General features: G+C 34.3%; 2 protein-coding genes across 3 annotated transcripts in view; one reads left to right on the top strand and one right to left on the bottom strand.

The window, feature by feature from the left end:
- The window catches only part of LOC145663010 (caspase-9-like), a 136,059-nt gene extending 134,845 nt beyond the window's left edge, over positions 1-1,214 (bottom strand). For both annotated transcript variants that reach the window (XM_081729136.1, XM_081729139.1), the window contains exon 1: positions 703-1,214. In XM_081729136.1, the coding sequence (XP_081585262.1) occupies positions 703-726 (24 nt within the window). In that variant the 5' untranslated portion in view covers positions 727-1,214. The remainder of the gene's footprint in view (positions 1-702) is intronic.
- Positions 1,215-1,240: 26 nt separating this feature from the next.
- LOC145663009 (caspase-2-like) overlaps positions 1,241-27,946 on the top strand; it is a 165,010-nt gene continuing 138,304 nt past the window's right edge. Inside the window, exons 1-3 of the mRNA XM_081729135.1 lie at positions 1,241-1,471; positions 20,962-21,187; positions 25,739-25,870. Coding sequence (XP_081585261.1) covers positions 21,029-21,187; positions 25,739-25,870 — 291 coding nt within the window. The 5' untranslated portion in view covers positions 1,241-1,471; positions 20,962-21,028. The remainder of the gene's footprint in view (positions 1,472-20,961; positions 21,188-25,738; positions 25,871-27,946) is intronic.

Genomic DNA, 27,946 nt, shown 5'->3' with positions numbered 1-27,946 from the left:
GAATTGAAAGGAAGGCAATTGTTGACATTTTAGCTGATTGCCACAGCTGTTTAACGATTATGTAGTTTTGCTTAATCTCTGTAAGTATTTCTGTACACAAGGTGAAGAATAAGGGTATTATTTGTGTATTGAACGGTATACACGCATCCCAGAATAAAAATGCCATCTGTATGAAACCCATAGTTATAGCGGTCAATGTGTTAGCCAGTATTGATCAAGAGGCACCTAGAGTGCTACTTAAATTAAGTGGTGGCAAACACCGATCTGAAAGACTGCAATGACAACTGATTAGGGGGACACATATCACTAAGTTTAAAAGTTAGCTGAGCGGCATCAGTACATTGAGGACTTCCACTCCGGGTGTAGAATTTATTTCCAACAATAATGAATTTTTATTCATAACGTCCTTTCTGCCGTTTTTCAATTGTCGACTTATTGTGAAAGAGGTCAATATAATCTAAGAAAATTAACAATTAGCGTTGACTGTGGCACATAGAAACTTTTAATTAAAGTTGCTGCTTTCTGAACGTAGTCACTTAGCAAGACTGGTAACAAACACATTCTATCTACTTAATCTCTAATTTTCTGGAAGATAAAAGCAATATTCACAACACTAGATTCGAAAGAGAGGAAAGCAAACTGGAATCAAATATATTACATTAAATAAAAAAAGAAAGAAAAACATCGTTTGAAGTTAATTACCATGTTCAGCGGCAAAACTTCCATGTTCAGCGCCGACTTCCGTTTCAAAATTTTCAGACGACACAATTGGAGAGCTTACATGCAAGTCTGTACTTACGAAAAAAGAAATTGAATGTCTCTATTACACTTCAGCCGTAACACCTGTCGCTAAATTTGTGCCATGTACAACAGTCATTATTTGTAATAAGATGGAGCAGCACCAAGGAAGGAAGTGTCCTCATTATATTTACCCTTCAGCCTTGTTTCGAAAATATTTGAATAACGTACCAAATATATTTTAGTGAACCAATGCGTGATTACATACTTTGTAGTAGGCTAACGTCAACTTCCTTTGTGCAACACTATGATATTCTGAAAAAAACAGATCGATTACTGTTGGTTTTTAACCTGGCAACATTGTAAAATATCAATAGCGTGATAAGTTGCTTGACGAAACGTTTAGCGGAAAGTAATTCGGTTAAATTAAAGGAATTGCTCAGCAATCTAAATAAACGTTAACTTATTCAAGCTACTAATCTCTAAAGAATACATAAAATTGTGCTAAAGTTCATATTGCAATTTTATACTATTATCGTTTTGTGATAGTATAAGTGGAAAGTGATTGGCTACTTCCATTATAATCATGTTTCCCATTCGATACGTAATACAAAAATATGCATGCACTTTGCTCTCAACTAGTCTCACAAAGAAAACTGAGTCATGTTAATTAAAGCGCAGTGAAAAGATTATTTCAGACAGTGTAGAAGGAATTAATGCTGTGAACTATCAGGTATGTATTGAACGTGATATTAGTAATGTATTAATTGAAAAAAAAAATGCTTTCTTCCTCACTCTGTTTGCTCGTAAATTCATATAGTGTGACTTGTTAAAGGCAAAATACAAAAGAGCCGGCAACTGCAATCAAGTACTTAGATATCAAGATTTTTCCTACTATTAATGACAATTTAAATATAATTATTGTTGTATAGTTTGCTCCTGTATCTGAATTGCTTAACATTTTCGAAAATCAGTAAACAAAGTGTATTGGAACTATGTATTTAATTGCATTGGCGGTATAATTCTTTACCACACATGATCTACAAATGGTGAGAGTTGTAAGCAGTAATATCCACTTTTAACTAACAGTATCCTTACACATTGAACTATAGAGATGCGAAAGTTAAGATACGTTATGTGTTTTCAAATCGGTTGCGTGTTATAGAGCATATTCATATTTATTTCTTTTTATTATTTTGATATAAATACAGTATAAAACCTAGACAAAACTGACTACTGTATATAAAATAAATATGATGTTGTTGAGTTGAGTTGATTTTAGTTTAGCGTCCCTTTCAGCAGCGAGGCTATATGAGACGTGGACCTACTGCTTAACGTGGAATCCGAACCACATGAGCTCCCGCCGGGAATAAATATGATGTAATAATAAAAATCAATAACAACATGGAAACAGTATGAGACTATTCACACACTGTTCTAGAATACATGAGAGAGTAATACAGAAGTAGCATAAAATCATTACAATTTTTAAGTGTACTTTTATAACTAATTTGATTCAAAATATTAAAAATAAGAAGGATGCTTTTTTTCGAAACTTTAAGTTCAGCATCCCCAGCAAGTACTTTCATATACGGTTATAACTGTACATATAACAAAATCAAAACTCCCTAAAGTGAACAATTAGTTTTATATATTTACCACCAGATCATTTGTACCTTGCACTAATTATAATAATAATAATAATAATAATAATAATAATAATAATAATAATAATAATAATAATAATAATAATAATACATTGATCGATTAAATTAGCTTTTAGCGTCCTGTTCAGCACCGAAGCTTCATAAGACATAAACCTACAGCTTAAGGTGGTCTGGTACCCCTAGCAACCTTAAAAGGTAGTCCATTTAAAAAGTACAGGAAAGTCTTTCATTAGTTTCTTCTTTCTTATTAAGGTCACTAACATAAAAAAAATAACAAACTTTGTGGAGATAAATAACTATGCCCTACTTATCTTAGATTTTGATAAAAACACGGTAATCAAGCTTCCGCCTTTAGTTTTAAAAAATTGGTAAAGCAACTGTAACCCTCCCACTAAGAAATTTTCAGCTGGTGCCTGCTTTTGTTGAAATGTCTGACTCCAGTGTAAACCTCTCTGTCCGCGCCTAGCGGTTGTCTTTCTGTCTGCGCTTTGTATTGGGTTTTGGGTCGAGGTTGCTTGAAATGTGAATGTCAACGGTTAATCACTTTCTGAGTGACAGCAGGATCGATAGCCACAGCAATACAAATATCTGTGCCATAAAAGACAACGGAAAGCAAAATATTCCTGCCAACCGAGAGAAATATATCTTATCGGCTTTTGGCTTCAGAAATATAAGAAAAGAGAAGGAAGCGCTGGAAGGAAGAATATTGTGTCTCACAATTCCGTGATTATTTCTTGAGTTTTCATCAGAGATGGTCTTCCTCCCTCATTTTGCCCTCATGAGGGCCGCCCTCACCCTCATTTATGTAGTTGAGTGTGAGGGCGATAAAGTATCTGAGTGAGAGTGTGAGAGGGGGTGAGTGTAAGGGCGTCAATGGAGGGTGAGTATGAGGGAGGACTAGTGTGTCAGTTGAGGGTGAGTGTGAGGGAGGTGAGGTGAGAGCGTCAGTTGAGGGTGAGGGTAAGGGTTCATAAAATTAATTATCTAGCAATTCTTCATTTCTGGAAAATATGTTAGAAAATGTAATATAGTTTTTTTTTTCTTAGAATTAATCGTCGTTCACAGAAAATCGTCATATCAATATTCCATCAATTTCATACGCTTTTCATACGTTTCTCATTACTTTATTACTTTTCTATATTTATATATTGTCACTTTATAGAAATAATAATTACGAAATATATAAAAATATCTACTGCAAGTTTTTAGCTACCGAAAATTTTAAAGTTTAACGAAAGTATCCCATTAAAAATACTAGAAGTTCTCAAGAAATAATGTTTTTTTTTCATATATTCCTTCAGAAGAGAAACTAATAAATATTCATATAGGCCTATTCATTTATTCTGAAATTGTAACTAAGAGAAAGCTTTATTTATTCTTTTAAGTAAGAGAAAAATATGTATATGAAAAGTACAAAGCTGCAAGCCGCAATAAATAACTTTATATTTAATTATCAAATAAAAAGATATTTTATGCTTTTGGCTATATACGTACTTTTAGACTTCCGAACTACGCTATGCATATGAAAGGGAAGTCTTATAGAACGGCTATGTCCGCCTGTGTGTCTGTCTGTTAAGAAATATCACATCAAAATCGGTAAGAGCTATTGACAAGCGGTTTTCGGGATCGATCCAGCATCCCAATAATAGGTTGCATCTCCTTCAACAAGCTCCTACTTAACAGGTACCCTCAAATCACCTTGGCAATCAATCTGTTAAACCGGAAGTGGTAGAAATCGGAAATGTCCGTTTTCAAATTAAAGACCACGAGTAAAAAACGGTAATAGCGATCGGCAAATTGTTTTCCGAAATAGGTGGATATGAAAGGAACCACCTTAACTCCTGCATTTCTACTAAAACTGGAAGTGGTAGGATCCACTACTACTTAAGGTTTCAATATTTATTTTCATAAACTTAAAAGGGTAAAAGCTATCAACAAACGGATTTCGGGAATCAATATGCATTGCCAGAATAGGTTCCACCTTTTTCAACAATCTTATTTAAACGGAAATTGGTAAAAGTCGACCATACCTGGTTTCAACAAACATATTCATAACTCATAAACGAATATAAAACATAGCTAGCGATAAAGAGTTTTCAGAAATCGATTTATGGTCTTAAGGGGTCAAACCACCGGTACTCCTGTATTTCCACTAAAATCGGAAGTAGTATAAATTTACTACTACTTCTGATTTCAATATTGATTTTCCTAGACTTAAAACGGTAAGTGCTATCGACAAGTGGTTTTCGGGAATCGATTCAGCATCCCAAGAATAGGTTCCATCTCTTTCACCAATCTTCGAGTTAAACCAGAAGTTATGTACAACCACACCTGGTTTCAACAGTATTGGTCATAACTCAAAAACGGGAAGAGCTATTGAGAAATGGTTTCCGGGAAACGATTCGTCGTTCCAATAATAGGTACCATCTCCTTCGACAACCTAATATTGAAACTGTAAGTGGTAGAAATCAACTACTTCCGGTTTCTACTATTTCCAGTTTTACTATTGAATTTGTATAGTTTGGAAGTTTACCGTAGTTTCATACTGTAGAACGATACTCGCTTGTTCTATCATATAATTCTTGTGTTATCAAATACTATGTTTATTACCAGATACTCAATAATATTTATATATTTTCCCATTATAGGACCTACAAAGTTGGAAGATTATAATTTGCTATAATGTCATTTCTATTCATGGATTCAGTTAATATCATGGCTTAATATGGAGTTAATACTTGATAGTGAATATTTGTTTAGAATGGAAAAAATTCAGAAATGGGAAGTTTTAAGCGGAAAAATTTCAACTTCACATCACTAGTTGCAGGGATGGTTTCAGTAGAGCAATTGTTAATATGTACATTTAATGGACGGAACAATGTAAAGGAGATGCTTTCTTGTAGAGTAGAAAATGTTTTATTTGTAGCTGTACTTTATTTGAAGTACCACCAAGTGAACTTTGTGGTGAACAAACACCGTATGCGGTGATTTTCTCGGGGTTCTTCCGTTCCCTCCCACTTTCTTCATTCCACTATTTGATTCATTTCTAATCATCATCGTCTTTCTTAGCCTTGGAGCATAAACGTGGGACGTTAAACTTAATATTTCATGTCATTTTATTTGAAGGAGAACATTTCTAACCAGCGATTATCTGAAGCAGAGATCCTTGGGTTATCCGGGTTCGATTCCGTGCCGGACATAAGTTCCGCGATAGGGAGAAAGGCTCAATTAAATATATAACATAATCGTATTTATAATGATTGTCATATACAATTATAGTCCTAAAATTACACACTTCAAATTTTTATTATTATTAAATTAAATATTTCCCTTTATCTTTTGTGACTGGTGGCTTAACGGCGGTGGCGTCACTAGGTCTAATTTGGGGTGTTCAAGCCTCCGCAATTTCTTACAAGCCCGCCTAAATTTCACTATGTTACATACTTTTAGAAAAGAGGATACTAAGAAAATCTACTGAAATTACAGTATTGACGAATTTACACCCAAATGCAACAGAAGGTGCACACACACCTTAATATTCAGCATCTTCACAGAGTAATTGATCATTGATTATTAATATTCTGTTACTATATGAATAGCCCCCTGAAAATATGAACTATTTCACAGGTCAAATTTTAAATAGGTGATCTTTAAGGTTTGATTACTTTATAAGGTAATTAATATTTTCTTTTTTTACTGTATTCTAATATTATTTCGTGCAAATAGGGATGCGCACGAGACAAGATTAGAGGTTGTCTCGCCTCGAAAATATGTTTTGTAAAGTAATGCATCGAAAAATTTATCTTTTCCTGTTGGAAGAACCCTGTCTCGTCTCGAATCTTGTCGAGTTATTTTGAGAAAAGTAGTTTTAATTTAATAAAGAATAAAACAAACATGACTATGTTGCTAAAAATGTCCAAGACTGAAATAGTAACCACAATTCTTTTGCCCAAATGCTGGCAAATGGTGTTATGTTCTTGATTAAAGATAAACCTAAAATTCCGAAACAATGGACTTTTGGAGTGTTGGGTACCTTGGCCCCAAAATGGTTTTTCAATCCCCTTTTAAAAATCCTAGTTACGTCACTATTTGTTGGGGGCAAACAGTCAATGATCGTACAGATCACGCACATACCCATGGTGCCTGAGCTTCCCTGTAATTATGAGTTTGAGAGTGAATTTCGTAATGAAGAGTAGTTACCTTCATTCGTCTTTAAAGTTGCTTGTATCCGAAGTATGTTCCGTCCTTCATTTATAAATATGGTGTTATATAAAATCATAACTTCAATATCTTCTTTCTGCATCTCCTAAGTTCTTTTCATCAAAAGTTGAAGTTTTCAACAAGCATTTGGCAACCATTATTTTAGATTTTTTTAAATCTATGTTCTCTACCAATTGTAAATCAGACATATTGAAAGAAATGCACGAAAAGTCAAGCTTTATTTCGAAAGAAATGAAACGAAAGGAATTATTTTCGGAAACGTGTATCCTAAAAGAGTAAATGTTTTTTTTTTTTCGAGGAACTGTATCTCCCAGATTTCTGAAGTTAGGAAGCTAAAACTTAGAACACCAATTTACCATAAAAAGTAACTTCTTTTTAGCTTTTTTGAAAATTCCACACCTTAGAGGGGAATTACACGTACATACTATTTTACACGTACTATATTGGGCACCATTAAGTTTGACGTGTCCTGATTAATTTAGTTGCTTGAGGGTAAGTGTGAGGGCGTCATTTGAGTGTGGGTGTGAGCAAGGGCGAAGGTGAGGGCGATGATTTAGGGTGAGGGCGTCTATGGAGATTGATGATGAGAGCGTTATTGGAGGGTGAGTGTGAGGGAGGGTGAAGTTGAGGTCTTCAATGGAAAGTGAGTGTGAGGGAGGGTGAAGTTGAGGGCGTCAATGGAGGGTGAGTGTGAGGACGTCAATGGAGGGTGTTTGTGAGGGAGGGTGAGAGGAGGGCGTCAATGGAGGGTGAGTGTGAGGCAGGATGAGGGGATGCCGTCAGTCGAGGGTGAGGGTGAGGGAGGGTTAGGAAAAATGACCATCTCTGGTTTTTATACATGTTTGAATGTTGAATGACAAGAAGATAAATTGATCGGGTATAGGTAGGTAGATAGATGTAATATATATACATAGATATGCATAAAAATGTGGAAAAATTATTTTCTAAAAATGATGATAAATTTAAAAATATAAATAGGTAGAAAAATGCATAAGACCTAACACATAAAACTATAGTTCTTGAAAAGTCTGTACATTAGTAAAGAAATACGTATAGATAGTGGCGTATTTCAAGAGGTATTGGTGGATGTTGTAACCCCTTCCATTGAGTATTTCATATCCTATAGAAATGGGAAGATTTCAGTTTTTATCAAAATATGTGGAAGGATGGGACATGTCTATACAGAAATGGACAGTATCCGAGGAAGAAGTCTACATGTGTTCTACGAAACACAACATGAAGGAGATAATAATAATAATAATAATAATAATAATAATAATAATAATAATAATAATAATAATAATAATAATATACCCAACCAACGAATACTTTTGTCTACGCTTATGCTTTCAAACATAAGTGGCAAACATTCTTGCAATATAATATTTGTGTAATATTTAGTCTATTTAGTCTTGGGTAACATGATTACGTATTCAAACTCTGTTCTTTTGAAATGTATTAAAGATATATACGCATATGCAAGATATATATCCTAAGTGCTTCAGAGTCTCCATGTCTACTACATCTTTCGACGATGCTAATCAAAGCTGGTTTCTCCTCTGGGTAAAATATGTTTTTAATTACATGTAAGTTGAAAAAAAATACTGAAAATCTAGCTTCGAGCTAATTCGAAGTGAGAGCTATCAGGAGCCTGATCCCTACAGATTTTGGAGACATCCCTACAAAAAGAAACATAGCGTATACGCTCGTCTAATGTCCGCACCTTTTTACCCAATATTTCAGGATGCGTACATTGCACGGGCCTTTCAGCTTATAAATTTGAATACTGGTATTTGTCCCGTGTGTGAAGTAAATAAAATGTTTTTAAAGAACAAGCGAAAATACAGTAATTCAATATTGCTATATATGGTACTTAACTACATAGACCTTAATTGTTTGGCAATTTTAGAAAGACAAATATGTATGAAATTCATTTATTAGAAAAATATCTAAAATTAGGAAATTCTAGTGTGAACATTACATGAGTATATATATTTTTTTCCTACTGTATTTCGAGGAAAATGGAGGTGCAGACATTATACGTGAGTATACGGTAATTAATAAAATATTGTATAGTCACCGGACATGCAAAATTAAAACGTTCTAGATCTAGACAGGGGCGAACTGCCCCGAGTGAGAAGGCGGGGATTCCCGCCTGGCCCTCTTGAGTCAATAATAATAAGAAAAAGTAGAAAAAAAATTTCACATACTATAACTGCAGTAGAATTAATTCTGTACGAAAAGATGTATATGATAGGACCCTATTATCGGACCCAAGAGAGCCCCCTTCATCGTCGATGGGGCCCGTTGGCTATTGCATGGCCACATTGTCCCTCATACTTTATTTTATCGATTGCCTGGATACGCTCTTCTAAGAAGAAATGCACCAATAAAAATAGGACTTCAATTAGGCAGGCAAAGTTTAATGGCCTATTTTAAAAACAATTAATCCCAAAGGGCAAAACTGCCATAACGTCATATTTATTGAATGCAGCCGTACGAAATTACTCAACATCTGATTACCAGGCCCTGAAGAGTCGACGGGGCCCTACCAAAATTTCCTAAGATAGAAGTCCCTTGAGATGATTATCAATTAATGGTATTATTTGCCTGTTTTGATTAGTGGTGGGTGTTCGGATTTTGGGCCCCCAGCAAAAGATTTTGAGCCCTCTTGACGGGAACGTGATTTCAGGAAATTGAAGGGGAGGCAAAGCAACGGGGGTCTGGAAGTGCTACACATCCGCGGCGTTCCAAGGAACAGAGCCTGTTGTCGGGGATCTAATCCCCCAGAAACTGTCGGATTTACTGATGTATCACACATTTGGCAAGAAGGACCCTTAAACCTCATTCTGCATTTGAATACTAATGCAGTAATCAAATAATGCTATAAGTCAGCCGGTTTTTTAAATTCTTCTTGCATCGTTATTCACTTCAAGTCCGATATGTTAAACCAAATATTACATTTACAAGTCAAGAAAAATCAAAGAATTAAGATTTTCATCAGTGTATACTAGCGACGAAGTTATGTGAATTAATTACTTCTCTTATATTGTATGTAGTTATGTTATTTTTTGTAATTGCAATAATTGTGAAATGGCATAGGTAGTGTAGTGTATACTATATTTTATTACTACAAAATAGTATTGTTTATTGCGTATTTTAATCCTTATGAACCTCAGCCGCAAACAACCCAACCTCTGAAAGGAGGTGCACCGGAACATTTTAATTAACACGGATTTTTTACTGCCTTTAGGCATCAGTGATGTGAATGAGGAAACACCCTGGAAAACTTCTGTATCCGGGCTCGAGAACTAAACTCACGAGTTTTCGAAATCGAAGTAAACGCTTTACCAAGTGTACCATGGCCGATCTGAATCTGTGTACTTTGTATTGTGTAATTAATTTGATTCTTTAGATCAGGAATTTCTCTTATCATGGACACTTGGAAAATGTTGGACACTTGTATCATGGAAAAGAATCATCAGAATCCCATTACGGCAGAACTGTTTGGAAAGTGTTGCTATCAGCTTCTCATTTTAGGTAGTGTATATTTACAACGGTGGGCGGGCGGTCCACCCTCTTTCATTGTAAATATAAACTCGCTAAAATGAGAGGCTAGCAGTGAAAATAGCAACACTTTCATAAGGATTCTGTACGATACAAGTTAGTATCCATCATATTTCAAGTATCCATAGTTAAAGAAATTTCTCATCTAAAGCAGCAAGTAAATTATATACTTAAAATTATAATGATAAAAAGCGAACGAGGATCAGTTGGTAAGCGTTGGCTTTCATTCGGGAAGCCATGGGTTACATTTCCGAGTCCAGACACTGAATATTTCCAGGGCAATTCCTCATTCACACTACAACAAAATCAGATTTAAGTCAAATTTTAATCACTACTGGCAGCTTTTGGTGCACCCCCGTCATAAAATCCTGAATCCGGTAATACACACACACACACACACATATATATATATATATATATATATATATATATATATATATATATATATATATATATATATATAGCCCCTCCCATGATCATATCCTGGATATATATTGAGTTGAGTTGATTACTTTAGCGTCCCTTTCAGCAGCGAGGGTATATGAGTCGTGGACCTACTGATTAACGTGGAATCTGAGCTACATGAGCTCCCGCCGGGAATCAAACCCGGATCTTCCACGGCAAAGACGCGTACGCTAACCGCTTAGCCACGAAGGAGCTTTCTCTCTCTCTCTCTGTATATATCTATCTATCTATCTATCTATCTATCTATCTATCTATATATATATATATATATATATATATATATATATATATATATATATATATATGTCCCTGTGTGTATGGAGAGAGAGGGTTCCCTATGGTTAATCCCCACCTGGGTTCTTTATGTTCCAGTCCGCCACTGGATCTAAACAGCGTGACAAACATCTTGGCATTTTTAGGCGGTGCTCCAAGTTCCCTTTAAATGCTCCTAGCAAATAAGAGGCCAGTGGTATTGTCACGTATAGTTTATACACATCCACGTCTATCCCCTGCAACCTGATCGCACTGTAGTTCGTCTCCTTAGCCATAGCCACACCTCTTTAACACTCGGTAATGTCGCGACAGAGCTTGCGTTTTATTCGTTTAGCTGAAATGCCAAGATGTTTGTCACAAGCCTTAGTGTAGAAGCGGCCATGCCATGTGAACAGACAACAAAGAACGAAAGTGATTTTTAAAAAGTAAGGCTTTAGAATTTTGTCCATATGCTATTTCACTTGATCAAATTTCCCTAAAAAATTATTAATGTAAGTATATTTCAATTATTTCTGAAGAGAAGGTTTTGACCACGCTTCCAAGGGTAATTTTGTCCTAGATTGATTTAAACAATATTTTTTTCTATAGTCTTTCCCAAAGATCACAAACTAACATTTCTTTATGTTATTTTGCGGGAATGGTATACTTGCAAGTGACAACTCCTCTTTCAGGATTTTGAAGAATGAAAAGAAAGAAAAAAGAGAGAGAGGGAGAGGGAGAGAGAGAGATTAAAAAGGTTTTACTTGCACCGCGGTTTATGACTAACCCGATCGGAATAACTTGAGTGAGGCAGGAAATAAATTTGTCGCTTAACTCGGGCGGGAAGGAAAAATTATACCATCGCAGGGAGTTCAGGTCTGACTGTTGCCATATTTTCAAAGTTAAAGACGGAAGCTTGATTACCTTTTTTTTAAAAAAAACAATGATAAGTAGGACATATATAAATATCTCCTCTAAGTTTGTTCAAATTTTTACGTTTGTAACGTTAATAATAAAGAAGAAACTAATGAAAAACTTTCCCACCTTTCTTGAATGGGCTAAATTTCAAGGTTGCTAGGGGTACTAGATCACCTTAACGTGTGATCCGAACTATATTAGCTCCCACCGGGAACGTAAATATGATCTCCCCAGCCAAAGACGAATGCGCTAACCACATAGCTACGACTGGGCTCCACTATTACTACTACTACCACTACTACTACTACTACTACTACTACTACTACTACTACTAATAATAATAATAATAATAATAATAATAATAATAATAATAATAATAATAATAATAATAATAATAATAATTATTATTATTATTATTATTATTATTATTATTATTATTATTATTATTATTATTATTATTATTATTTCTGTCCACCTCACTATTCAACACGGACGTTGTGAAACACGAAATATAAAATTAGCCTGCATTATGAGCCACAACCAGAGCATAAACTTGGCGTAGTTAACTCGATGGAATATCACTATACATCTCCTCTTGTAAAAATATTATTATATAATAATAATAGCGGGGTCGATATCCTGAGTCATTAATTCTCAGTGTTGAAAACATAAGTCAAACTTGAAATCTTGAAGGTCTCGGAGGAAAATACAGTATATGACAATTGTGCTATTTTTGAATTGGTTAGTTTGCGAAGCTGGCAGGAAGAAAATCACATGGAATGCAGTTTTACATTTAATAGTAAATATTTATGTAAATTATATTCGCCAATAAAATATTAAATTGAAAGCATTTCTTTACACACACACACACATACACAAAACTTTATGTATCTTTAAACTTGCACTTGTCACTTACCACATCTTCCTCCCGAGCGCTTTGTACAAAGGAAAGTAATTTTGTTTGATATTAAATCAGGGGAAAATATCTGAACAGTATGAAATAAACCTTATATATATATATATATATATATATATATATATATATATATATATATATAATCACTTGTTTTGAACTCGGATTTTATCATGTCACCTCAATTAAATTCGAATTCTAGAGGGAGAGTAGGTCAAATTTTATACAAGAAATTGTGCATCTCAGAAGTCCTCCAAGTTAGGAATATGAAACTCAACATGGAAGCTTCTCATTAAAGTACTGCAATTGCGTACTACTATAACTTTCGTAAAAATATTCCATTTTGGTGAAATAACTAATCTATTACTATACTGGCTTCATAATAATCATAGCTTGGATTGAAAATCTCTCAAAAATGAGGGAATTAATTGACAACCCCTTCCTCAGTATATATATTTAAAAATAACTTCCACTGTATCTTATGTATGAAATATTCGACTAATTGCAATGCCATAATGAAAATATTGATTGCTTTTTCAAAATCGAATATTTTTTTTATATACGAGTAGGTTATAATAGAAAATTATTCTATGTGTATTTTCGAAAATTTTCAATATGGAGTGAATGCTACCCATTTTTACCCCACATTGATGGTGGATTACAATCTTAGACAATATAATTATTTCTCTATATTAAGAAAAAAAACATTTTAATTTTCATCAAAATCATATAAATGTTATTAGAGTTATTTTGGAATAGACAAACAGATGGATATGCACACAGTTCTTGAGTTGACTTGATTTTGAGTTTAACGTCCCGTTCAGTAGCGAGGCTATATGACACATGGACGTACTGATTAACGGGAAGTCCGAACCACATGAATTCCGGCCGAGAAACGAACCCCGGTGTCCCCCAACCATGGCACGTATACTAACCGCTTAACCACGAAAAAGCTCTACACACAATTGTTGATCGAGTCGAACTATCGGCATAGCTTCTATTGCCAACGTATGTTTTCCATAATTTCTGAGTGTAGAAAGTAAATGTATGAGATGACTTTGTATTGAACGTAGACAGGCCCGGACTAACTCAGGTGGTTAGATGGTGATATCTGCCCAGACAGGGGCCAAATAAAAATGTGGATAGAGAGAGATGGTTACATAAATTTGGAATAAAATTACTTAAAACGAAATGAAAATTCATTACACCAATTTCATTACACACGCTGACAGATGACGTACACCTGGCATTTGCCATATCCGCAGCCTGCCATCGGATCACCACATTGCATACCGTGATGCGGCACTCAATACAACGTTTTTCCGCTGTTCAATCGTCCAATGTTTACCAACCGAGTGATACAAGTGACACCCAATCATCTGACCACGTTCGAACTCCGTGAGTTCCGCGGAGCGCCCCATTGTGCTTTCTCACGATGTCTGATGACTACTGAGGTCACTGATAATAAGTACCTGGCACTAGGTAGCAGCACAAAGCACCCAATATAAAGAAACGTATGTTTTGGGTGTGTCCGGATACTTTTGATCACATAGTGTGTATTTTTCTACCTTGTCTATATGTGGTATAAAGGTACGAATGAGTGAAAGACTTTAGTGGTAAGCATAGAATCCTACACAATAAGGTAAAGAATTGGTAATTATTTTACTATGCAAATACCTATAAAAATGTGATTGTCATTGATGCATGACGTAGGTCATGAAGGGAGTGAATATTCTGTTTAATCGGCTATGGCTCTTTGATGTAAACCAGTACAATAGAACAGAACTAGTGATAGTAGCCATTAAGTTTGATAATCTTTTAGAACCTAAGAATATGAATAATACAATATTTCAGTTTGATTTTTGTTTGCAAACTTCAGTAATTGTTTAACTACTGAGTAAGAAGCATCAAGTTGGTCAAATGAATAAATTTTGGTTGGAAACAATAATTATAGTGATCAAATTTACGCTTTTCACTGGCTTTGCTGAGTTCGAGTACTTCCGACTTACGTATTTATTTGGATCCACGTCAGAGCTGTATGAATTAACATATGTTACGCAGCAACAGGTTTAACATCGATTTTCATGAACTTAAACGGGAATACAATACTCATTTATGTTCTTAATTATATTTCACCGTTTATTCCTGTCCTTTCTCTTTCTCTACTACTTCTTCTTCTCCCTCCTGTACCATCTTCCACTCATCCATAGGCTTTTGATATTCTTGCTCTGTATTGCTTTCCCTTACAATTACTACTTAGGGACAAATTTTACCTTTAATAAGGCCATTCTAACTCTTCCTTCTTCTTTCTACCCTCCTTTTTCTTCTTACTCTACTTTCTTTACCTTCCTCTTAACTTCATGTTTTTCTTTCTTGATCTTTTCTGTTTTAGTAAAACTATAGACGTCACAACAGAGAGTTGTTGCCATTGTGCTAGGTCAATTAATTCATATCAAAAGATATATATCCGGAAGTCAGATAAAAGTAAAAGCATAGTACAAAACATCTAACTATTAACAATACTTCTTAGTAATAATGAGTGTACAATTATAGTTCTTCTGGGTTATGACTGTTTTCAGTTTTAATTGGCGACATCTCTTCTTTGTAGTTATGGCGTGCTCTTTTCAATATATTAAAGAAATATCAACACTATATGAGTCCTGAACGAGAAACAAGTGCACACCTAAAAGTATTTTGTAGCATAAAACTTTAGTAGCAGATCGATGAATACCCAGGAAGATAATAAAAGTAAAAACAATTCATTTAAGACTTTCAACAGATGAAGATTCTTTTCAAATAGTATATTTGAAGTTCGAAAATCAGTAAGCTCCAGAATATAATGCTATATTATATATAATGGTATATATAATATATGTTGATACTCAATATTTTGGGCCTACAATTAACAAAATTAACTAAATTCACCTCCGAAGTGCAGTGATAGGTTAAAAGCCATAAAACGTCAAACTACTCGAACCCGCTTTGGCATTTGGAATCTTCAAGTTTACTCCCGTACCATTATTTGGGAGGTCTTTTATACCACATAATTTAAATCCCTTAAAGTAATGACGCATGTATTTGTTGTGTTTTCTCATATTCGCAGTCGTTTCTCAGATAAACGGGATGGTAACAGACTTTATGGACACGAAATGTGAACCCCCCACCATTTTAGATGCGGTCAACATAGAGACTTGAAACTTCCTGCAAAATATGTCTCTTGTCGAGACCTTTCTAGTGTTATATTACTTGACCCCCTTTATCGTTAAAATTTTTAAGTTGATCTCACGTACTCCTTTCTGTGTCTGGGATAGACATTTTATAGCTCAAAATGCAAGCCTCTGAAAATAATGATACAGGTGTTTTTGCGTTTTCTCATATTCGTAATTGTTTCGAAGAAACGCTGGATGGCAACGGACTTTATGGATACTCTGTATATTAGGGTTATTAATGAAATCTCTGTTTGGAAATCAACAAACAGCATGAGTCGCGTTGGAGAGAAATGTAAAATAAATAAATAAATAAATAAATAATTGAAAACTCATTCCGAGTGTAAACTACTTTCCTTGTTGATTTTTTTTCAGGACAAATGAGTTATAGGGGAAAGTCGTCTGGTATCGGACAGCGGGTGGTATCGGACAAAAGCAGTTTTCGTTATTTCCTGCTTAAGGTGGCACCTGTCCAGTATACAGTGAGTTGATCGAAATGAATTAGCCAAACCCACGCCATAGTGGATTTGTCCGATGAATAGTGTATCTCGTGCTTCAAGGTTTTTGTATTTTTGCGAGTGATCAGGTGCACGGAGATAGATTTGTGTGGCTGCAACTTGTCACAAAGTAAATGTATTGATATATTGTTGCTATCACAGCATTTATTAGGGTGTATATATATTATAATTTAGGCGTATAGTTGCATTCATATTGTTACAAGCCGATAGATAGCCATTCATAAGTTGCAAGTCTTTCGGCTGGTATCGGACAAAATGCAATCGCGTGGTATCGGACGAAACACTGGTAAGTAAACTCGACGTTTTTTACTGGTTTCTGGCTTTTTCAAGAAACCATGGGGAAAATACGTGGCAATTTGGATGAAGAAAATATGAAGTTGGCCATGGACAAAGTTATTTCCAAAGAAGCACGTGCGGCCAGTGCTAGATATGGTGTTCCTTAGAGCACATTAGGTAATCGTGTCGAAAAGCTGTCGGAAGGGAAGGAGACAACAGCTAATCCTCGCTGCTCGGATAACAAAGGTACATTTAGTAGAACGTGACCAAGAAGAAATACTATACAATCATGTAAAGGCTTTGTATAGTTAACTAGTCTCATGCCACTAAGAATACCAGGAGTTTTAAAACTAGTTTACAAACTTACTGAAAAACTAAACATTATAATCTGCGGGGATTATTTTGATGATTGGATACAGCGCAATATATGTAAAGATTTGGTACATGAACAATGTGCAAATTTTGAAGGCAGAATGTTTTATCGTTGTGATTTGTGTCAGAATAAAAAATGACAACTCTTGATGAGACTAAGAACTTTAAGAAAGATTTTTATTTTTGTTTTAGGCTGTATTTCAAAGCGTAATAAAACAGTATTTTGTGTGTAAGAACTCCTGTAAGTAAAAAGCTAATATTTGCAATTTGTTCTGTTATTAAATTACCTCAAAAGACTAATTCTCTATAGTTTTATGTTTGTCCGATACCACTCTCCACTTTTTAAGAACACTAATTTGTGTTACCTTTGATTTTTTTTTTACAAAAATATAATATTATTAGTTTTTACCTGTCAAATCACCTTTAGTATGTTGTGTGTAAGATACCAAGGTACCATTTTGTGCATTAAGTAATTTGATATAGCTATTTTTCAGCCTGAGAAACTAAAACAAGCTAAGGTGTCCGATACCAGACGACCTTCCCCTATAATATTGCTACAACAAAACCATCTGTTATTTTTAAGAAAACTCACTGAGACATTTCACCTCCAAAAACTACTCCTTTTACGTATTTCTCAAATAAATGACTTATAGTATAATATAGATTTCTTAATGAAGTATTACTGAAAGTATTAACATAATCGTTAAAGCCGTTTTCGAAATAAAAATTCACGCTTCAGCAAACTACCCTTACTTTCCAGAAAGGATCCCCCCATGAGGGCGTCCTACGGAAACCTTAAGTCTTTAGTTTAGTTCCGATACTTTGAGCAGTATAGGCTCTAGAAGAGTGAACATATAAATCGGGCAGAGCGAATGGAAAGACGAACTCACTAACATACATTGCAAAACCCGTTTCCCGGCACATAAAGGCCATGGAAAATGTAAATCAGCAGAAAACTAAAATTCACTTTTAAAAAAATCGTCACCATATTTTCTTCTATTCAATCCTCTCGAAAGTTTTTTTTTTAAAGTAAAGGTCACAATTCAAACAGAACACGTCATAGAACTCTAAGTCTGGGTGAATGCAAGTTCCTATAGTTACTATGTATTCGGACATGCAGGATGTGTCATAGTCATCATTATACCTCAGTAACCTTTCTACTATGCCTTTCTAAATGTGCCCATCCACTAACCAGTATTGGAACTACTTTTTTCAGGAATGCATTCATAGTCAATCTAATAGGGAAATGTCTTAGCAACTTCATCACTGCAGCTCTATTCATATGCCATTCCTGTGTTCATCAACAAAATCTTTACGTATGTAGAAATGAACCTGTGTTCTTTTCTGATTACCTCACAACAAAAATGCAGTACTTCCAATTGCAATATAATATTCACCGAATGCTTATACTGTTCTATAAAAAACTAAGTGAAGCAACTACAAGTCTTCTATGCAAAGGCCTGAAATTTCCAAGACCAAAACACATTCCCATCACGGAAACTGTAAGCGGTATTGAACAAGCAATAAAACATTTAGACCAAGAAACAGCAGACCACATACGCACAGAAGCCGTTACGGTTCTTATGAGGGCTAAGCAGCAGAAGCCGAAATACAACCTATCCAGAGAAGAAAGGAAAGCAGGTGGCATGACCTACGAGCAGGTGACAGCATCATAACATTACCAGCAGACAAGGGGAATGCGACCGTCATTCTCAACAGGGAAGACTGCCACTCCAAATTGACATGCCTACTGGAAGATTCAGCATATAGAAAAATTGACAGAGATCCAACCACGGCCATCGAAAAGAAAACCTCCAGATTAATACAAAGTTCCAGTCTGAAAGAAGAAAAACAGAAGAGGCTTAAACCTTCCGGTTCAATACCACCAAGGATTTATGGCCTTCCGAAGATACACAAGAAAGAAGTTCCATTACGTCCCATAGTTAACACCATAGGAGGCCTCACGTACAACCTGGCTAAGAAATTAACAGGACTGCTACAGACACTAACAGGAGAGTGTACACAAAATATCAAAAACTCCAGCCATTTCGTACAACTACTACACAGCATCAAAACAAACGCAGATGACATAATCGTCAGCTTTGATGTGGTTTCTCTCTTTACGAGGGTACCACAAGAAGAATCTATTAAACTCTTGGAATCGCACTTCAGCAAGGATATAGTACATCTCTTCAGACACGCCTTAACGTCTACCTACTTCAGTTACCAAGACAATTTCTATGAACAAAGCGATGGTGTGGCAATGGGCTCTCTTCTCTCTCCAGTAATAGCGAACTTTTATATCGAGCATTTTGAACACAAAGCGCTAGAAAGAGCAACATACAAACCTAAAGTATTCTACAGATATGTAGACGACACATTCTTCATATGGCCCCATGGCAGGCAGAAGCTCGACGAATTCCTGCAGCATCTGAATTCTATACACCGCAACATCCAGTTCACAATGGAAACAGAAGCAGAAGGAAGACTCCCGTTCCTGGACGTACTCGTATACAAGAAACCAGATGGAAGTCAAGGCTATTCAATCTACAGGAAACCCGCGCACACTCATCTCTACCTCGATGCTACTAGTTTTCATCATCCTGCACAGAAGACGGGGGTGTTAAATACTCTAATACACAGAGTATACCAAATAGCAGATCCAGATAATATAAGCACAGATCTGTCTCACCTAGAAACGGTATTCAAATTCAACGGATATTCGTCGAAACAAATCAAGACAGCCATGAGAAAATACAGTAGCCGAAATTGCACTACAAAAGAGGGCAACACGGCAGACAAGGAAAAATTGCAGTTATTCCATATATGGGACAAACCTCCAACCAACTAGCAAGACTAATGAAGTAATTCAACATCAAGACTCTACACTGCCCTCGACCGAAGATCAGGAGTTTCCACTACCAACTGCAAAAGACTCATTGGGATTAAAGACACCGGGCATCTACAGGATCACCTGCGAATGTAACGCAGCTTACATAGGTTAAACGGGAGGGAACATTGAAGACAGAATGAAAGAACACCAGCGACACACCAGACTTAAACAACCTGAAAAATCTGCAATAGCCAAACACTGCATACAATACAACCATACGGCCATGTGGAACCAAATTGAAGTACTAAAGAAAAACAAACAGTTCTGGGACAGGAAAATACATGAATCTCTATTCATCCATACATACAAGCCATCCATCAACAGAGACGAAGGTTATCATCTACCTGACATCTGGATCCAGCTTCTCAGTTCGAAAAGAACCACCAGCCGTGTCATTCCGTGTGAAAATGTTTTGTGAAAAGACTAGATGCCAACCAATGGATTTCTGCTCATTTGGACTGTTGAAACGTCGTCTTCAACATCGCCGCCCGCGCCGTCCGTGTCTATGGAAAGCTTGGAGAAAGGAGTGGGACACAATTACCTTGCCTATCCTGCGCTCGAGCTTTTTGCAATATAAACTGCGATACCGTGTGATAGTCCACAATGCTGAGTGACCTATAGAAGACGACTGGTCGCCCTATCTCTTAAGGTGAATAACAGTTAAAGATGGTCGGATATAAAGCGAACAATCTTTTGTAGTGACAATTTGATATATCTCCGGGACTGGGTACTCGTTGTGATAGTCTACACTGAAGATATGAGACAGATACTAAGGGAATAATTTAGGTCCGGTTGATTTTGGTTACCTTCATAAAAGTAAGATCTACACCCTCGTAAAAACTGGGAATAGTAATATTTAGGCGACTAAATTGTATTTTCAACCTCCACAGTACTAGTGTTTTTGATCACTAGTTATAAACTTTTAGATAATATGTATATCGTTTTCATTTTTCAGGTAGTGAGATTATTAACTATACACATTTTACATAGAACATTTGGGACAATACGTAGAAGTTAAACTGATGGAGAAAAGAGTTGAGAGCAGTGAAATTCTTTCTCATCATATTGATACTAGAAAACGTCAGGCTTTACGTCGTAGTGAGGCCAAAGATTCAGAGAAAAGACCTAGCAGTTATGGTAAATCCGAATCTACAGATAAAAGAAAGAAAAGGAACCTTGATGTAAGTCTAATTTTTTAATTTGTTAAATCGTATTGAAGGGGATAAATTAATGACAACTCATGGTTTACTTGCAGATTTACAAAATGGAGGAAAGTGTGATTATAAAACACCCCTACAAACAGAATTTGGTAATAAAACGTAAAGAAAACAATACCGTGAAATTGGCGAGCATAGATCGAAATAAGGCAAATTCATCGCAAGTGATTAAAAATAATCTCTGTCAAATTTGGTTCTGAAAAAGTTGATAAGTTCAAGAGAATATCAAATGTAAAAAGTATTAGGAGAATACCGCGAAGTATTTTCAGTACATCTTTCATTAGTTGTTATCTTACTCCATATGTTATAAGTCATAAGCTATCTTCTAATCTAATCTCTCCAGAATTGCCCATATATAATGTGGGACAGTGGGACAGTCTACTGTATTTATATGTCAACTATTCATCCACAAGTTAGGGAAAACAGTATATACAATTCAAAATGACACTCAAAAACTGTATTCGTATTGTGAAGAAATAAACAAGTGTACCATTAGCAATTTCACTTAAAATACTTAAATGTTTCTATGTATTCCAAAACTAATGCAGTTGTACACATGGCGAACGCGTGAATCCTTTCAATAGTATTTCCTCTTTTGATGGAAAGTTTCAGTTTACATTTGATTTTGAACGTTATGAATAATATAGCATAACATGAAGGTGTATTTGATTTAATATACTAGTCTATTTATCAACAACCAGAACTAATATAACCACTTGTCTGTGTTCAAGACATTACGAGATTTTTCCAGAAGAGTGGTATAATACTTATGGCAACTGGTGTATATCATCTAACGGTGGAGACATCACTTTAAAGGCACATGCAACCTTCACTAGATTTTTGTTGTTCTTGTGTTGTATATGTGTATGTAAAGAAAGAGAGAGAGAGAGAGGAGGAAAAAGATAGAAACGATATATAAGTTTGGTATTTTCAATAGGGTGTAGAAATTCTGAACTGTCATAATCCACAGTAAATATAAAGACGTTTTTAAATCTTGTGCGAGAGTAATCGTATGGGAAAGAAGCATTAATATAATCTTATGAATTGCAGGTTTTGAAATCAACATATGTGTAACATTTTGGTGTTTCTGTGAAGGTTTAACAGTATCGTATTTCATTAAATCATAGTTTCTGAAGAAAATGTGATTTTTCTTTTAAAAAAACTTAAGATTATATCATAAAAATCACGGCTTAGCAGATGGAGAAAAACTATGCCAAACCTTGTGCTTTAGTTTTGGATTTTAATAAAAATTAGTTTTGTATATTGTGAGGTACAAGAGAAAAATGTAATCCTAAATCAGAAATATTTGAATCTTGCGATTTACAAATAACAAACAAAAAATCTGTAGTTTATATTTACCTGCATTATTCCGGAAACACCTTATATGGAAACCTAGTACTTACAACAATAATAATATAGTTCTAATGAAAATGAAAAGTTATAGACTTGATGATCCTAACCATGTTCAGCAAACGGTACAAATCGTGCAGTTCTCCGTTATGAACTAACCGTCATTCCCTATTTCCATTCCTCTTTGGTTCCAAATTCGTCACAAGATTTTATTCTCAAATAGTTTCAGTCTGTAGTTTTCCGAGTAAGCAATCATGCTTCGCAACCATACAGCACATTAGGCATCAATATCGTTTTATATATATTATGCTTCAAATTATGTGGCAGAACTCGATACGAGAAAAATATTTTGAACTCAATAATAATAGAAGTTCCCTGCTTTCAGTTGACATTTAAATTCTTCGTTGTTATGGTTTTGGTCTGTTAGTATTGATCCTGGATATTTGAAGGTATCCCCTTTGACGAAACTATTATTTGATACTTTAAAGCATGCATAATTTGCGATGTTACGATACGGGCGAACTTACGTGTGTTTAGTTTTCTCTGCACTTACTTTTAAACCTTTGTCTTGATAAATATTTCATAAGACCTCTACATTTCTTTTTTTGTTCTTCTCCTTTAGTACCTACTATTCTTATACCAGCCGTATACGCCATATCCTGATGAATACCATTCAACTTTAGGCCCTGGTTGCTATCTTTGATTTTCCTTTTTGCGTAGTCGAGGATAAAGTTGAATAATAATGACAAAAATAGATCTTGTTTCAGACCATTCTCGACGTGAAAGCAAGTAAACAGGAATTTTCCTACTCGGGAATTACTTTGGGATTCAATTAAGCAGTAATATAATAAGCTTTTTCGGAATTTCAAATTCGGTAAGAATTTAGTACAATGTTCCCCTTCTAACTGAGTCTTAGGCTTCTCTAAAATCAATAAATAATTGATGATTCAGAGAATTGTATTCCCATTTCTTTTCACGTAATTGTCTAACGATAAATATCTGGTCAACATTTGATGTATTTCTCCTAAATCCTCGCTGATAATCTCAACTTTCATGGTGTGCAGATTACAATCGAATGATAAATTACACATATAAAATAAAAGTTCTATAAAACGTTTCTCTTTAGTGACTATTGTTTTAAGTGATTTCTTACTTGATACAATCGAACAAGTTCAATCCTTGAACACATTAATTTTATTTTTTGACGTTTACAATGACTATTATGAAGTATTCGAAAGAGAGTAGTATCTGAGGAATTCATATATGATTAAAAGAATGGAGAAAACCTGAGTTTAGATTGGAATGAGATAGCTCAGATATAAAATGAATTTCAGAAACTCGAGTCTACTGTAGCATTCCCCAAGAACCTTTTACTTCAGAAAAGCATGTATCTATAAAAGAAAACAGACCAAAGCATAATATATATTAATAACACTTATGTAAATAATTTTCCAATGTAACATCTCTTTCAGCAGACACGTTGTCCTTATGAGAACGTGTCTCATTAACGCAATATTTCTTACCGAAAGGGCTACTAAAATGCTATAAATGTGTTTGTTGCTTTGGCCAGCTTTGTATTATTAATGCATGTTAAATGTTTCCAGTGTTATAATGAATAATATACAAAAACAAAAGTCATCGTGTAATGGAAACTAGAATTTGGGTTTTGAAAATCGTTGATAAATTACAAATATATATAACAAACCTTTATTTTCAGTGAAACAATAAGGATTGAAGAAATATTCGTAATATACACAATTATTCATTTGAAGTTTTCAAAATATGGGAATAATTACAATGATATAATGAAATCAATAGTTTTGGAAATTTATTTCATCCGGGATTCACATTTCAAAAGAATATTGCTAACACTCTTAAATCTTTTATTTAAAATTAATAATTTGAGACCTTGTGCGCTGCGAAAAATACGATTAATTTAATATTTTGGAATTTTTTAATAGACAATTAAAATATGAAGAAATAGAAGCTTCTGGAATCTCATTTCAATTTGTTTATTATTATCTTCTCATTATAAAATCAAAATTTTAGAGAAGAATATATTTCAGTTTGAAAACGACAACATAATTAGAAAGTATACAAATTCAATAGTTCGCAAGTTTTCATTCATTTAATGTTATTTTTTCTGAAACTTCTGATTATTCGAGAGAATTACACAGTTACTAAGATTGTATGTCAAGCTAATTTTTAGAACTTATAAAAAATTCGAATATATGAATGAAAATGAATGTTATTGTCTTCAATATAGTTTTCGTTTTTGTGTTCCGATTGAACATAAAATTGTTACTAATGTGTTACATTAGAAGAAGTATCAAATTGTAACTCGATAGTGCAATTAATGGTGTCAAGTTGATAATTCTGCGATGGACGGACGATACCAAATATAATTCTGATCATTTCAGTTGATTTAGATTTTATTGGTAATATCAGAAACAGTTAATAAATATGTTTTAATGCTATGCTACATATAGTTATCTGTCCACATTGATCACAAGCACCACCTGATATAATCTTCGTAAATATATTGTAATTCTCTTCAGGCGTATTTGATTTGTTTGCTGTATTTTTGTTTTACACTTCTCAAGATTGAACAATAACGTAATCACAACTTTGAAATGCACCCAGTGTTTTCAAAAGTCAGTAAAAATGTAATTTAGTGCTTCGTTTCATTCTAGCTTCAATGTTTTTCTTATTACTCTATCTTACGCTTATTTTACTAATTATTGCTTCAATTGATTTAATATTATAAATATAAAAAATAAAATATTAATAGTTATGGACCGCAGAAGGTACATTTTGAATTGAACTCTGTGTATTTTTGGTATTACAATAATGATCTGTTTAAACTGAAATGAAATTTAATACAAAGTACACAATAAAATTAAAATTTTGTATGTTAAGATTTCACAAAGTATAGGTTTCCTTTTATTGAAACTGCCAATGCAAAGAAATAACGTCTTGACCGAGTTAAAATATTCTATTTAGAAACACTTTGCTTTTTCTGCATAACCTTATCAGTAGACTCATACGGTGTTCTTCTATATTAGTGAAGAGTTTGTGATAACGGAATAATTACATAGTTTTTAAAATTTTGTTTGCCTCTTGCAACATACTTAATATTAGTGTAATATTTGTTTCATTTATTAGATTGCGCACGCTGAATCGTGTTGTAGTCTTTCAGCGGAAGAGAAGAATGTTTACGAAGGAAAGTTCTCAGAATTGCAACCAGAAGTTGAGGAAGAAAGTTTCCCTATATCACAATTTACCATACAGTTACCGGTATGTATAATGATACATTTAAAAACAAAATCTGCTGCTTTGTGCTTTTAGGGCTAGAATTAGCAAGAAGTGAAAGAAAATGATTGTAATAATTAGAACGCTGCATTGACAGAAGTACGTTCTATATTGTCCTTATTTTGTGTGCTGAAATTATTTAAGAACATTTTTTATTACATTTGCCATATACTGAATTAACTCTGGTGTACTAATTTTATTATATAGACTCTTCAAACTAACAATGAGATAAACAGACGCATACATTAAGAGTCTTCATCCCCGCGAAATTAAAATATCGTTAATTTTACAGTAATTATGTGATATCTTCAAATAGATAAACTAACAATGAGATAAACAGACCGCATACATTAAGAGTCTACATCTCGGCGAAATTAAAATACCGTTAATTTTACAGTAATTATGTGATATCTTAAATAGATAAAAGATAATCGAAATGTGGAACAACAGCGCCCTAGACAATAATATTTTACATGAGAAACCGTTATCACGACTCAGCATTCGATTTCGAGCCATTATGAATATCGGCATTTATTTTCGCGTTTCTAAACAGCTGCAAACGGAAAGCCACTAGGTGACTTGTGATAACAGTACCTCACGCAAAATAATATTGTTTAGGGCGCTCTTGTTCCATATTTCAATTATCTTTTATCTATTTGAAGATATCACATAATTACTGTAAAATTAGCGGTATTTTAATTTCGCCGGGATGAAGACTCTTAAGTATATGTAATTACCTTGATAGAATGAAATAAATTAAATTTTGTATAATGGATAGAAATTGAAGTAATATTAGAAAACATGATACCATTTTGTTACGTTTATTAGAAGTATAAAGAAGTACACGCATTCCAATGAGTGTGAATGAACACTTTAAATATGCACATGTTTTTCCAATAAGACGTACAAACAGTTTAAAGAACTTTGTTATTTTTTTTTACCAGGACTCAATCTATAATTAAAATGACGCTAGAGAAATAGTGTAACACTAAATACATGTATTATTGAAACAAATAAAAATATGAATTTGATTCCTCTCTTTGATCTTCATATTTATGTATTTTCCAGCAACACAATGGGAAATAGCCTAATTATGGTGTTCGAGTATTACAAAATAAATATAGAATAGTTTTCTTAAATATATAGTTCATATTATAGATGTCAATTCTTTGTGTTTGACACATATTTTGTTAGGAAAAGAACATATTCTCGAGATTGGTGATTTCAATATTGGGCCGCCCCCCCCCTAAATTTTTACTGCCCCCCTAAAATTTTCATGGTAGCTTGCAAATTAACTATAATATGGTGATGAACTATGATATGGTAGGGTCGGGCTCCCCCTAACTTCTACCGCCCCCTCCCCTAGATTTTTGGGCTGGCTACCGGTCTGGTTGGAGCTCGATTGTTTTCCAATAGAGCAGGGCAGAGTAATCAGCACGAGTTTTAGGTGTCGGGACATGAAAGTTAAGTGTGTATATCAGATCTGTACAAGTAAACTCGTTTTGTACTATTGTATGGAGAAAAATCCGATCTATCACGTTTCGCCTTTGTTCAACTGTAGGGATACAGAAATGGTCTACTAAAGTTAGCTACTTTTCATAATATTAGATTAATTACATTCACTATGTTATTAAATGTTATTTTAGTATCAAATTTAACACCAAGATCTTTGACTGAATTTAATCTATTTAGTAAGATCTGATTAATTTCATAATTAAACGATATTTGATTTTTGCTGCTAATGAACGATAAAATGTTACATTTGTTTATGTGTACATTAAGTTTATTAGGAGAACCCCAGTTGGCAATATTTTCCATCTCATGTTGAAAATTGAGGCAGGTATGGTCTTTATCCTAGCGTATATTCTGAGGTCAATTTGTCAGTTAATGATATATGATCAGAGAGATCGTTAATGTATAAAAAGAACAATAACAAGCCTAGGTTGGAGCCCTGTTAACTTCCAGCGTTTGCAATATAAGCAGTTGATTTAATCTTTGTAGACAACAGTTTACTTTACACTTGCTTAAATATGATGAGAAAAACTCGATGAAGGGGGAAAA

This window comes from Thermobia domestica, chromosome 10 (assembly GCF_964235325.1).
Source record: "Thermobia domestica chromosome 10, izTheDome1.hap1.1, whole genome shotgun sequence".
Taxonomy (NCBI): domain Eukaryota; kingdom Metazoa; phylum Arthropoda; class Insecta; order Zygentoma; family Lepismatidae; genus Thermobia; species Thermobia domestica.
This window is presented reverse-complemented; position numbering and strand designations above follow the sequence as displayed.